General features: G+C 34.2%; 1 protein-coding gene across 1 annotated transcript; it reads right to left on the bottom strand.

Annotated features, from left to right (window-relative positions):
* Positions 1 to 1,528: 1,528 nt before the first annotated feature.
* On the bottom strand, positions 1,529 to 3,053 carry LOC131148831 (E3 ubiquitin-protein ligase PUB23-like). The gene has a single exon (XM_058098764.1). It carries the CDS (start codon positions 2,920 to 2,922, stop codon positions 1,675 to 1,677), a length of 1,248 nt encoding a protein of 415 aa, XP_057954747.1. The 5' UTR covers positions 2,923 to 3,053; the 3' UTR covers positions 1,529 to 1,674.
* Positions 3,054 to 14,484: the final 11,431 nt, after the last annotated feature.

The following is a 14,484-nucleotide window of genomic DNA, read 5'->3' as shown; positions in this document are numbered from 1 at the left end:
ATGAGTTTTCAGCCTAGGTGACTCGTCAATGAAAAGGCATGATTCATCGACGACTGAGGGTGACTTGTCAATGGTTGGGGTAGACTTGTTGACGACTAACATCAAGAATTGAACACCAATGACTAGAAAAACAACTAGTTTCTTTTGGGATTCACTCCCAACGACTATATAATGGCTAGCTCGGTATTTTGGCTATAAATACAAGTTCTTAGACTTGTTTAGCATGAGTTTTTGATTATTTTAGTGATAAACAACTTTTTATACAAAACTTGTATTTGATATTAGCTCAATTAAGGAGCATCATCTTGTAATCATCTTCTTGTTGTAAAGGTTCTTTGTGAACCGTTTGGTGAAAGTTCTTGGTAAACCGACTTGCAAGGCATTTTGGTGATCCTCATGGCTCTTGGTGAGTGCAGTAGGGATTTGTTCCCGAGTATAAGACTTCTCCACTGGTGAAAGAGTTCCTTAGTGGATTGCGGAATCCTTGAGTTGGTCACAAGGCGTGGATGGTGTCGAACCACGTTAAAATACTAGTGTTAAGCTTTCTCTCCCGATACTCTTTATTATTTGTCTTGTACATGATTTACATTTTATGTATTGTGATATAATTGCTTAAATCTTGCTAGGGATTTTATTTTGTAAAGAAAGTCATAAATACGCGAAAGAGTCCAATCACCCCCTCCCTCTTGACTCTATATATTCTCGAGCCAACGAGTGGTATCCGAGCATACCATTGCACTGTCAGATATCAATTTCATCACTGAATATTTCCCCTCAGGTGAAATTCAACATCTCCAACCCCTTCCCCCCCCCCCCCCCCGGGGCGCTCCCCTCCCCATCTTTTACCAATAAAGTTACAAAAGTCACTATGAAAGACCTTCATCCCCATATTTTTAGCGATAATTTTGTATTTTGTCACTAGAGGCCACTTTCTGTGATGAAAAATTGATTGTCACTAAAACAATTGTCACCAAATGACACTTTTCTTATAATGTTATACGTAGATAAAATTATGATATGAAAGGTGTATATTTCTAAAGAAAATTCAGTAATATTTTTAATTAAATAACTATTCTCTTTGATACCACACAAAAACTAAGTCCAATTTGGTTTTTTTCTATTTTACAATTTAAAGAAAACCTAGATTCCGAATAAATTACAGATATTTGGCTTCAAATCAATTGATTAAGAAATCTATTAAATCCAAATAATTTGGATCAGATCATCACAGGCATAAAACTGACAAACTTCTGGAAATAGTTTAATATTATTAGATATTGGTTCAATGGAAGGAGTTACTTCTATACTTTCATGTTTCTCTCCAAATACATAATATTGCTGCATATTTATCTAACGCAATGACACGAACACCCAAAAAAACAAAAAACAAAAAAAAAAACAAACAAACATAGATTAATATTTCAACTTTCAATTGGTATACTCTAGCTCAACAACTATATATAGTAGTGTTTATTAATTCTATGTATAACTGCCTTCTAAAGAATACATTATATAAAATGGATCAAGATTTTCAAACAATAAATTTTATTTTGAAACTCCTCTATCTTCTAGTTCTAGGTACCCTTTGATACCATTCATCACCATTTGAAAAAAAGAAAAAAAAAATCTTTTTTTCCCAATAATTTCTGTACACAAAAAATAAACCCTTGAATTTCATGAAGCGGGATATGAAGAGAGCAAACGAGGAGGGATGCATGGAGAGTGCTTCCAAACCCTTGAGTGCAATTTGAGGATCTCCCTTGCCCTCTCTTTGGTCTTCAAGCTGCTTTCCATTTGAAGCACTAAACACAACTTCGAAACAACACCTACTTGCTGCATTTCCTGAAGAACCCTAGAGCATGCCGAGAGCCTACAAACCGAAGACAGTATTTTCACTGCCCTATCGCTGGCCAAATGGGAAACCCTAAGAATCTTTTTCGATACTATGGCCACCCCAGCGGCGTGCCTTACCAGTTCCGCCCGCCCTTCAGCGCAGCTGCATAGCTGATCCAACACAACCAGTACAAGTTCACTGATCCTCTTCTCGGGTGCATCAAGAAGAAGCTCGACCAAGGCAAAAACCGCACCGGCTTCCACCGCCTTGACCCGGTTCCTCCCCCACGGGCAGATCTCCATAAGAAGTTTCAATGCAGCTTTAGAAGTTTGGTACGAGATCTTCTCGCGCAATACGCTTGTTATCCCAATGAATAATTTGGGAGCAACGCCGATCAGTTGATTTGGATCGGCAACCTCAAACACCGATTTCAGTAGCAACACGGCATCAGTGCGAGATTGGCATCTGCCACAAGCCAAGACTTGCACCAAGGACTCCATGAATTCTCCATTATTGCTAGGCACGAGCTTTTTACGACTAGCTTCCGAGGTTTCAAGATGATAAAGGATGCTGAGGGCTTCATCTCTAGCACTTGGGAGGTCGGATTCATGGTCCGAAGTTGCTTCGACTGCCATGGGATATTCATTCTTGATTATGACTGAAGCAAGGAATTCAATTGCACCGGCTTCTTCTAAACACTTCCTGTTCCTTTCGCTTTCGAGTGCGAGAGACTTCAGCCTTTGGATGCATTCAAGCTGCATTTGCGGGAACTTGTTCGCATCGTTGACGAGTTTCTCAACCTTGGCTTTGTCGACCGGCGGCTTTGGGGTGGGAATCCGTTCAATACCGTGGGAGGCATGAAGGGTACACCACCCTTGGATCAGACGGCGGAGCGTGTGGTTTGGGGTTAGATCGGTGTCGGACAGGTCTTGCTTCGTGACGGGACAAGTAGTGTTCTTGCCCGAAAACAGCCATTTTTCTATGCTTTCCCTGTCGTAAGTTATGCCGGTGACGGCGGTGACCGGATCTCTCATGAGCTCCATGGAAATCGGACAAAGAAAATGAGAAGGAACTTCAATTTCACCCATCTAGCAGAAAACAAACTCAAGCTGGAGAAGAGATGATAAACCAGGCCAAGGTTGGGAAAATATCTTGGAAAGGACAAAAGAAGATAAATGAGTGACAGAAGAAAGAGCAGAAACTCAAAGTTATGATTGATGGATCTGAAACCATGAGGCAGTGATGGGATTTATAGCACCAAATGAACAAAGTCGTATGTGCAAGTTGTTCATCTTATTCAAAAAGGGCAAGTCAACACACGGAAATTTAGAGAGAGAGAGAGAGAGAGAGAGAGAGAGAGAGAGAGAGAGAGAGAGAGAGAGAGAGAGAGAGAGAGAGGGCAATTTCATTTAAGACTGATTCCAAAGTTAAAAGAAGAAAAGCCGAACGAAGAGGTTTGGGAATTGGACTGTAAAGAATAAAGATGGAGCATTAATGAATGGAGGGGTGGGGTGCGAAAGGAATCGTCGGTATTGAATTGGAAGATTAATAAGTAATATATACGTTGCAAGTACGATATTTTTAAAATATTCAACGCATTCAATGCATATTTTTGTAAGGAGTGTGGAGTGCAACAGCTTGGACGCTTACTCATCCTTCGTTTTCACGGTTTTAGTTTAATTTTGGTGTTTAAATTTAATTTTTATGTAAATTTTTTGGTCAAAATATTGTATTAATTAAGTTTCGTTTAAATATATATAAAAATTTTAATCAATAATCTAAAATTCATGGGCTCCTAAAGGCAATCTTTAATTCATAAATCTCACTAAATATTGTTCGAGCTTTCTTAATTTTTATTTTTTAAAAAATATTGATCTTCTTGATCTATTTTCTTTTTTTTATTTCCCTTCTTTAATTCTCACCAATCTCTTATGCCAACCCCCATCATACCTTCGGCTCCTTTTCCTGATTATACCTTTTAAGCTAATAAATTATGAAATACTTTTTAAGGGTTGATTCCTATTTCAATGCTACAAAATTTTAAATGGTTCACAATACTTTAAAATCAAATTGATCATGTACAGCTATTACAATTAATTAGTTTATCAAAAACTTTGTGTCACCAATAACAAGAATAAAAATTCATACAAATATAAAGGGAAAAAATATACTTATAATCCCTTGGTTGTAAGTCTGCAAATGATGAGTTAAGCTAAATCGAACTTTACCATACTCAAATTAATCTATTAAATTTTTAAATAGAGCTCGAGATTGAGCCAAGATCAAATCGAGGTTGCATATACTTGTTCAAACTTCTTCATTTATGTAAATAAATTAGCTTACAAACCTTTGTCAAGCCAAGCAACTAAACTAGCTACTAGTGATTTGATTTTTTTGTAATTAACCTCTCACATTGGGAAATGGCATAATCTTATGTTGTGCTTAGTTTGTGGAGTGGAATGGGGTAGGAAAGGGATGAAATGAAAATTTGAATGGGAAGTTTGATGAAATCAAGAAATTTAATTTCTTTTGCCTCAATTCATTCCATTCCTACATACCTAACATGCAATTAACTTTTTATTAGACGAAAGGTGAAAATGAGATCTTTTCAATATTATCTCAAGATTTCTTTACCCTCTACCAAGCTAGCCTACTAGCCTTAGGCCTTTGCCCTATCATTAAAATCAAGTTATGAAACCTGATTTAAACAAACCCACGTCCAAATAGCTCCTACATTTAGATTAAATAAGCTTGATTACTACAATTTGTCAAACCTAATTTGATCTTATTAAATGAGTCTGCATATTCTAAACTAATTAAACGACTCCAACCAAGCTGGCCTATATAACCAAACCAATCATGAGTCAAAAATGCACATTTTTCATTATAAAAAAAACTAGTTTTTAGTGATGAAACTATTAGTGATGGATTTAATTTCATCACTAAAAGCGGGAATTAGTGACGATTTTAGTAATCGTTACTAATACAGCACTATTAATGACGAAATTGAATCCGTCACAAATAGTTTCGTCACTAAAAATCGAAAAATATCTCGCAAAAACATTTTTCGTGCAGAAATTATCCCTTGAAAATATTAGTAACGATTTATGTGGTATTAGTGACGAATTAAATCCGTCACTAAATGATAAACATTAGTGACGATTAAATAATCATCACTACTATTATTTTAAAAAAATTAAAAAAAAAAATTAATTCAGAGTATTAATGATGAATTTACAAATTCGTCGCTATTGGCTCATTATTAGTGACGGATTTGAGAACCATTACTAAATGGAAAAAATAAATAAATAAATTTTTAGTTCAGAGTATTAGTGACGAATTTATAGATTCGTCACTATTAATCCATTATTAGTTACGGATCTGAGAACCATCAGTAATACTTTCATTTTAATATATATATATATATATATATTTAGTTCAGAGTATTAGTGACGAATTTGTAAATTCGTTACTATTGACCCATTATTAATGATGAATTTGAAAACCGTCATTAATACTTCCATTTTTAAAAATAAAAAATAAAACAATTTTAGTTCAGAGTATTAGTGACGAATTTGTGAATTTGTCACTATTGACCATTATTAGTGATGGATTTGAGAATCGTCACTAATACTTCAATTTTAAAAAAAAAATAACAAATTTTTACTTCAGAGTTTTTATTAGTGACGAATTTGTAAATTCGTCACTATTAACCCATTGTTAGTGATGAATTTGAGAAGCGTCACTAATACTTCCATTTTTAAAAAAATAAAAATAAAAAAATTTTAGTTCAAAGTGTTAGTGACGAATTTACAGATTCGTCACTATTGGCCCATTATTAGTAATGGATTTGAGAATCATCACTAGTACTTCCATTTTTTAAAAAAAAAAATTAGTTTAGAGTATTAGTGACGAATGTACAAATTTGTCACTATTGGCCCATTATTAGTCACGAATTTAGGAACCGTCACTAATACTTTCCTTCTTTAAAAAAAAAAATTATCTGAAACTATTAGTGATGAATTTACAAATTTGTTACTATTGGCCCCTTCCCCCCAATCTCTTACTTCCCCATTTTTTCACCCAAAATTTCCCTCCATTCTTTCGTAGCCCCTTCCTCCCGATCCCCCTCCCTCCTGATCCTCCTCTCTTCGTCGCCGTTCGCCATTGCGTCGCCCGCCGCCGTCGCCCATTGCCGTTGGCTCGCCATCGCAGCTAGCTTTCGCTCGTCACCATTCTCTACTCCAACCACCGCCGCTGCTGCTCCTCGTCGGGATCTAAGTTTGCTTCTTCTTCTTCTTCTTCTTCTTCTCCTCGTCGCTGCTGCTTCTCGGCAAGAGATTCTAATCCATGTTTCTTTTACATCAAATGCTATTGAAAGCAACTATTTGCTGTAAAAACTAATTTTTAAAGTCAAGATAATTAAATTTTGATAATATTTAAAATTAATTTTTGTACATGAAAACTACATATATGTTTTACTTTCTTTTGTACTCTCCTTGATAACTAAACATAAAAAAGTGATTTTTAAAATTTCCTTTTCCTTTTTCTATTAATTATTTTCATGTTTCAAAAGGCATGTTTGAATTTGTTTATTAATTAAGAAAATGTCTATTCTTAGAATAAAATTATAATGTAGGAATTCAATATCTTTCCAAAAAAAAAAAAAAAGTATTAATCCATGGCAAGAAATAGGATAAGAATAAATATTTTCATAGTAAAATTCAAAAAATAATCATTTATTGTCTAATCTATGTCACAAATTAATAGCAAAAAAATGGATACGAAGAGAGAGAGAGAGAGAGAGATTGAATTGTCATTTGTTTTACAACAACACCTTTTCTTTTGTAAGTATTCAAATCTTTGTATTATCAACATTTTCTTTAAAAGAATACATATTTTATGAACCAAATGTATTTGGACATAACATTATTCCTTATCTTTTTATTGTCATTGGTTAACATGTAACAGATGAGGAACCTTGAGTTGTTTCTATCCTATTCCATCTTGAATTGAATGATAGCTAAATGATTGTTTTCTAATTAAATTATTATTTGAATGATTGTTTTCTAATTAAATTTTTATTCATGGATTTCACTATAGGTTGGGATGTTTGTTCTTATCCTATTACATGTTGGATAGCATGACAACTAAATGATTCTCCTATAGTTAATTATCATACACCTATATGTACAAAAATTATGTAAATACCCTTGTAGTTTGATAAAAAAAATTATTAAGTCATTTTCGACATTTTTGACATTTGTTTGTGGTTAAATTATATTGAATTACGACATTTTCGACCCACCCATTTAATAATTAGGAAGCAGATGAAAATTTTATTTATAACTGTGTGAACTTGAAATCCTTTGAAAATTAAAATTAAAATTTCGAATGACTAAATATTTTTTATGGATGGTATTATGTTATATGAATTGTAAATTGAACTACTAAAATACGTGTTTGTGTTGAACGTTAACTGCATGGCTGATGCAGTACATTGTGAATTGCATATTAATAGTGGATTTAGGTTCTTGCATGCTCAAACTCACGAGTATCTGTATGATGCATATTATTGTGATTTGTTTATTTATATCTATCAAGTTTTAGTGCAGAAATTTTTTGGGAAATGTCCAATTTACAGACTGCATGTTGCCGAAATTTTGTTAAAGTTTTTCTAGAATAAAATCATGTACAAAGAAACGTATGCATGATCAGTTAAAACTTAAAATCATTCTAACTCGCGCTTCTCACGTATTGAAATTCGTAAGAAAAATGGCGATCTTAAGCTTATCATTCGAAAATGTAAAACACTTGGTTAAGAACAACAATGTATAAAATACAGTGAAATGTCAAGAACTAAATGTCATATGAAGTAGAATGTCAAATTAATTAGTACCATTTCATGTATTCATTGAAGCTTAGACCCGTTCAAGAATGGTTACTACACATTCATGTCTAATCGTATATGTGAGACAAATCAATTGTTATAATTCAATTGATTATTAGTCATACTATATTGACTAATAATCAATGGAGCATGTTAATTATTTGTTTCACTTACAATTAGTAATGTTTGTATTCCAACTATTCTTGAATTGTCCAATGTGGACAGTTCAGGAAGTTATATTTACATTGTTGTCATCATTCACGCTTTGTCAATTGTCATTATATATTAACCCGTCAAAGGATCACACCTCACACTGAGGCAATTTCAAAAGGAAAAATACAAAATCTCAAATGGATCCCAGATATTAAAAAAAAAAAAAAGGGAAGCTAAAATTCCTTCAAAAAGGAAAAGCAAATGATGTAGTCAAAAAAATAAAGAAGAAAAAAAATGAAGGAAAGAATAAGGTACATACTTCTTAGGTGATCCTTGACCAATGTTACCTTTGATAAAATTAATAATTTTGAGCCCTACCAAATCATTTTCTTCTTTAGCCAATACCCTCAGCCTCCATTACCATCCAAATAAAAGTTCTAACTTTATTAGTATGTACCAGTACTTTAAATGAATTGTTAAGCTCATTAAGAGTCAAAACAACGTTATGACCTGATCCTAACAAGGTACGTAGGCATCTTGCTCAAAGAGCAAGTTCAGTCAATATGTGTCAACACTAGGGGCATGAATGTCATTTTGGGGAGAGGTTTTTTAGCTTTAGTTTCCCTGTTCTTGTTGAAACCTAAATCCTTAGCCTACTTTTTGTCCCGTGTCATGAAGTCCACCCTGAGATTAGAATTTTGATCAGAATACATAATGGGGCACTAATTATAATTCATGATAGAAATTTTGAGATAGGTCATGGAATACAAATCAATAAAGTATCATTGGTGGTTGGGTGCAGTGGAGGAGATATGCCTGTTCCCATGAAAAGATAGTCAAAAAAAAAAAAAAATCAAAAGTGTTGGCCTATTGATGTGATTCTCTAAATTAACAACAAAGTTATACCAGCATCGAAGTACTGTTAAAGTTGTTTCCTATTTAAACAAGCACATAAATCAAGTAAAACTAGACAAGTTTAAGCATCCCATTCATATCTTTAATGAGATCGAGTTATCTGATTACATATTTATTTATTTAAATTTAAAATTGATTTTAAAACATTAAGAATGTAATCCAAAGAAGGACCTTGTTGAGAAAATGCAAGATGGACATGAGCAATCACAAGTAAATTAATTGGGGTAGCTGTCATGTTGTGTTCTAGGGAAACAAAATTCAAGGGCATTCATATCAGATTGGAATTCAAAAATATGGCCAAGATCAAAGTTTGGTTTGTTGATTACAAATGTGTTGGAGAAAGAAAGTTCGTACATCATCATGCATTGCATAAACAAATGTGCTTATATATCATCATACAACATGCATGCATATGTCCATATTCTAGCATCATAAGTAGCGACATACATACATATCATCATGTCATGCACCCATTCATTCATGACATACATGTCTTATTGCATAGGCTTTGCATATTCATTTTCATCCCTACCTAGTCAAGCCCTTATTCTCTAAATTCAAATGGTCAAAGTTCTACTTTGTGACATGGGGCATCAGTCCTCAGATCCAATTTTTTATCGCAAGAAATTTTTTCAAACTACTGAGGCATCGATCCTCAGGTCCAAGTATTTCTTGCGAAAATACAAGGGCATTGGTCCTCAGACCCAAGTAGTTCTAGCCACAAAATATTTTTCGAATACTGGGCCATTATGCTTCCAAAATTCAAATAATCATTTCTAAGTTGTCTCGTTAATCTCGTTCATTTAAGAGATAACTTCCAAATTGACCCTTTGCGATCCCATTCAAATTGACCCTTTTTTGTCTCATTCAAATTGATCCTTTTGTGGTCTCTGTTGACCCTATTGGTCATACCCGATTTTGATTATGACAAATACTTAAGTATTTAATGTCTATCAAGTTTGTGTGCAGGTTCATATTTGCAAGATCACTTGATGGCTGAGAAAACCTAAAGACTAAAAGACCTAGAAAATTTATTCTTGTCATAATTTATTTTATGCTTATTCGGGTCTGTAATAGTAATTTAGGAAAAGGTATGTAATAATCACTACATATCATGCATGTAGATGCAATATGCTCAAAACACCTTAGAAAGACCTTAGGTCCTTGCACATACGCATAAAAAGTCTCCAAAAATACATATATTATCAGGGGAATTAATTAAAGTAAAGATTGGACTTATAGGGTAAAATCAGTGAGGCTTCATGTGACTGAACCGTTGTGTTCAAAACACTTCGGGCAACCGAACCATTAACCAGTCAGAATGTTGACTTGGTCTTGGGTGACTGAACCAAAATGAATGTACTGTCCTCGATCAATCAAATCATAATTCTGACTTTTTCCAGCAACTCGGCAACCTAAACTTCATGTTCAAAAATGCCTCGGGCTACTGAACACAGGATCAGGGGATCGAACCTCGGGCAGAATCACCTTGGTTCAACAAACCGAACCCACACTCAGTCACCCGAACTTCAAAAATTAACTTTTTTCATTGTATTTATTCGGGCGACCGAACCATGGATCAGACGCCCGAAACTCTAGGGTTGTTTTAATTTTTACCACGGTTAAGAAAGGTTAAATGAGATTAATTTTCTTAAATAGATTTAAAACAATTTTAATAATTATCCCTATGTTCCCAACGGTCAAAATTTAGCATTTCTCTATATATAGGGGCTAATTTGCTTGGATTAAGAAATAAACAAACTGATTAGCAAAAAAATTCTCTAAAAATTTTTATGTCTTATTTTCTCATATTAAGCCCATACACTCAAATACTTTCATTCCTTTGAGAAATCTAAAATTGTGAGTGTTTTATTCATTGAGTATTATTGCTAGAAACCCTCACATGTTCTTGTCTATTTGATTTTTATTTGAGGGTTAAGCAAATATTTTTTTTCCCCTTGATTTTATATAATAAATCTTTGGTTGGGAAAAAATCTCATAGCTTTGTGGGTTTTTGCATTATTATTGCAAGACTCATTATGGCTTGTATTTTTATGTGCAAAAATATTTTTTACAAGCTCAGATTTGAATATCTCCTTGTGCTTGATATTGAGAAAACTATTTTTTGAGATATTCTAAATTTCCATTGGCTTGAATCTTTGAAACCCTAAACTAAGATTGAGATTTTGTCATTACTTAGTTTCAGAGACTAGCTTGTAGATACACTCTTGTAGACCTATCCAAATTGACCCTTTTTTTGTTCCATTCAAATTGACCCTTCGCGATCTCATTCAAATTGATCTTTGCGCTCTCATTCAAGTTGACCCTTTGCGTTCCCATTCAAATTGACCCTTTTCAAATTGACCATTTTGCGGTCCCATTCAAATTGACCCTTTGCGAGACCATTCAAATTGACCTTTTGTGGTCACATTCAAATTGACCCTTTGTGGTCCCATTCAAATTGACCCTTTGTGGTCGTTTTCAAATTGACACTTTGCGGTCTCATTCAAATTGACCCTTTGTGGTCTCATTCAAATTGACCATTTTTGGTCTTATTCAAGTTGACCATTTTCAGAATAGTCCTATCCAAGTTGACTATTTTTGGAATAGTCTCATCCAAGTTGATAATTTTCTGAATGATTCCATCCAAGTTGACTATTTTCGGAATAGTCTTATCCAAGTTAACCATTTTCAGAATGGTCCCATCCAAGTTGACTATTTTCGGAATAGTCTCATCCAATTTGACCGTTTTCGGAATGTTCCCATCCAAAGTTGATTATTTTCGAAATAGTCCCAATTAAGTTGATTATTTTTGGAATGGTCTCATCCAGATTGATCATTTTTGAAATGATCCCATCCAAGTTGACTATTTTCAGAATAGTCTCATTCAAGCTGACTATTTTCGGAACGGTCTCATCCAAATTAATCATTATCGGAATGGTCTCATCCAAGTTAATCATTTTCAGAATGGTTCCATCCAAGTTAATTATTTTCAAAATGATCACATCCAAGTTGATTATTTTCAAAATAGTCTCATCTAAATTGACCATTTTTTAACGGTTCTATCCAAGTTGACCATTTTTGGAATGATCCTATCCAAGTTTATCATTTTTGGGATGATCACATCCAAGTTGACTATTTTTGGAATAATCTCATCCAAATTGATCATTTTCGAAATGATCTTATCTAAGTTTACTATTTTAGGAACAGTCACATCCAAGTTGATCATTTTCGGAATGATCTCATCCAAGTTGACCATTTTTTGTTTCATCCAAGTTATTGTTGACCTTATAGATCACAACTGATTTCGATAATGAAAAATACTTGTTGTATTTGATGGCTTTCAAGTGTATGTGTAAGTTCATTTTAACAAATCAAGTAATGGCACATGAAGGCAAAGCATAAAGACCCCGAAGATTAGTTTCATGTTGTAATTTATTTAATGTAATATCGGTCTGTAATAGTAATTAGGATATAATGTTTGTAATAATTATATGCATATCATGCATATAGGATCTGTAAGCTCAGAAATGTCATAGACTAATCATAGGGACCGAATAACCTTTTGTCGACCGAAGGTCGACCGACGCCAGGTTTTTGGACGTACTTGAAAAGACCCTAGGTCCCTACACAAATGCACAAAATAGTCCTCATATGACATATATTCTCAAGAAAAATAATTGAATTAAAAATTGGACTTAATAGGCATAATTGTGAGAGGTCAGGCGACCGAACCCTAGGAGTTCAAAACTCCTCGAGCGCCCGAACTGTTGAGAAGTCAACAGTTTGACCAAACTTCGAGCGACTGAACCTATTTTGACCCTATCTCCCTCAGGCGCCCGAACCCTTTGAAAAAGACATTTCACCAACTTGAGCTGCCGAGCATTTTAGTTCAAATCATGCCCCAAGCGACCGAACTCCTATGTTCGGGCTACCGACCCCAGACCCGAGCACCCAAACCTACGAACAAAATGCTACTGACTTTTGTTCAGACTACAACTCCAAAACTCGAGCTACCGAACCATTTTCGAGGTTTTTTAAAAATGTGTCTATTCGGGCGAGCAAACCTAGGTTTAGTCACTCGAACCTTGTCGGGTTAAAATTAATTTACCTGAGGTAAACATGGGTTAATTTGGGATTAATATTTCCTAAGCATATTAGACTTTTCTAAGAATACCCAATAAGTCCCAAATGGTTATATTTTTGACCTTGTCTATAAATATAAGTTCACTTGTGAAGATTAGTATGAGATTAGCCAAAATCATTAGCCAAAATCATCTCTATCTCAAAATCTCATTTTTCCCAAAATACTCTCAAATATTCATTCCCTTGATACATCTTGATATAGTGAAAGTTTATTGATTGTTCTTGTGTTTATTAGATAGTACTAATACTCCCAATATTCTTGTTTGATTGTGTGATTCATTTTTAGGGAGTTTAGTTAAGTTATCCCATAGATTTCAATATTATAAATCTTGTGTTGGGATAAACTAACAAGCTTAGGGATCTTTGCATTGTCATTGCAAGATTCCCTTAACTTTGATTTTGTTGTGCAAAAATATTTTCTACAAGCTATAATATTTTTCAAATTACTCTTGAACTCATTACATTGAAGGAAAATATTTTGACTTAGTTTGATTATCTGATTAACATTTTTGAAACCCTGATTTATTATTGAGATTTGATATTTATTGTTTCAAAAAAATAGATTTATTAGAACACTCTTAAGCATATTAGTGATAAAACCTTGTTGAGTGTTGCTTGCACAAAATCACATCATTGAGCTTACATTTCCTATATTATTGATGTGTGGTTGATTGAGTATATTGTGCGCATTGTAGTACATACCTGCTTAGTTGAGAAGCACATTTCTGTGTACATAAATTCATATTTGTTGTATTCCAGGCGTGTGCCTAAAGAGGGAGAGTAGCCCTATAGAATAGTCTCAGACTAGCTTAGACCTGGTTAGAAAAGATAGGTGCACCATCCTGGTAAGGCGTGTTGGTTGAGATCAGCCCCTTGAATTGACCTGGTTGTAATCAGTTCCGCTCCACCCGTTAAGTGAGTCGTAGTGGAATCCTTGTGCTGGTGTAGCCGAGGCGGGGACGTAGGCATAGTTGGTCAAACCCCGATAACATATCATGCATTTTCTTTACATTTTTGCAATTTATTTACTGTACGTGTATGTTTTATTGTGAATGATTGGGTTTATTTTTGCATAAACAGACCCTAGGTTGCGTGATACTGTTGATCTGGTTTAACATAGGGAAAAGTTTTTAAATACCCAATTCACCACCCTCTTGGGAATACACCAAAGCTAACAATTATACTAACCACTAACACTTCAAAGTGCTCTGACTATCTTAGAGGGTTTTGGTGTCTATAGTTCCCAAATCTAAGAAGTCTCATCCAAATTTGTCTACTACTCGGGGGGTTCATGGCATGTTTCCATACCCGTGGTAGTAATCTTTCCCATCAACTAGGATACTTCACACCTTATTCTGTAAGTCTGTAAATTGGTATGGGATTCCACCCATCTTTGTAAACATGTATTTTCTTTTGTATGGGTTTTTGTTATATAAGACCCAATCCAAAATTAGCATATTTTGTCTTTATAGATTTGTTACAAAAAGAGAATAAGAGACATGTCTTTTATCATCTTCAGTAACAAAACCTATAAAGAGGGGTAACT

The sequence above is a fragment of the Malania oleifera genome, chromosome 2 (assembly GCF_029873635.1).
Source record: "Malania oleifera isolate guangnan ecotype guangnan chromosome 2, ASM2987363v1, whole genome shotgun sequence".
NCBI classification, from domain to species: domain Eukaryota; kingdom Viridiplantae; phylum Streptophyta; class Magnoliopsida; order Santalales; family Ximeniaceae; genus Malania; species Malania oleifera.
Note: the sequence above shows the minus strand (reverse complement) of the source record. Positions and strands in the feature narration are given on the sequence as shown.

Bases quoted from the DNA above. Each gene is read 5' to 3' on its own strand.
- LOC131148831 (XM_058098764.1), bottom strand. From the start codon at position 2,922: ATGGGTGAAATTGAAGTTCCTTCTCATTTTCTTTGTCCGATTTCCATG.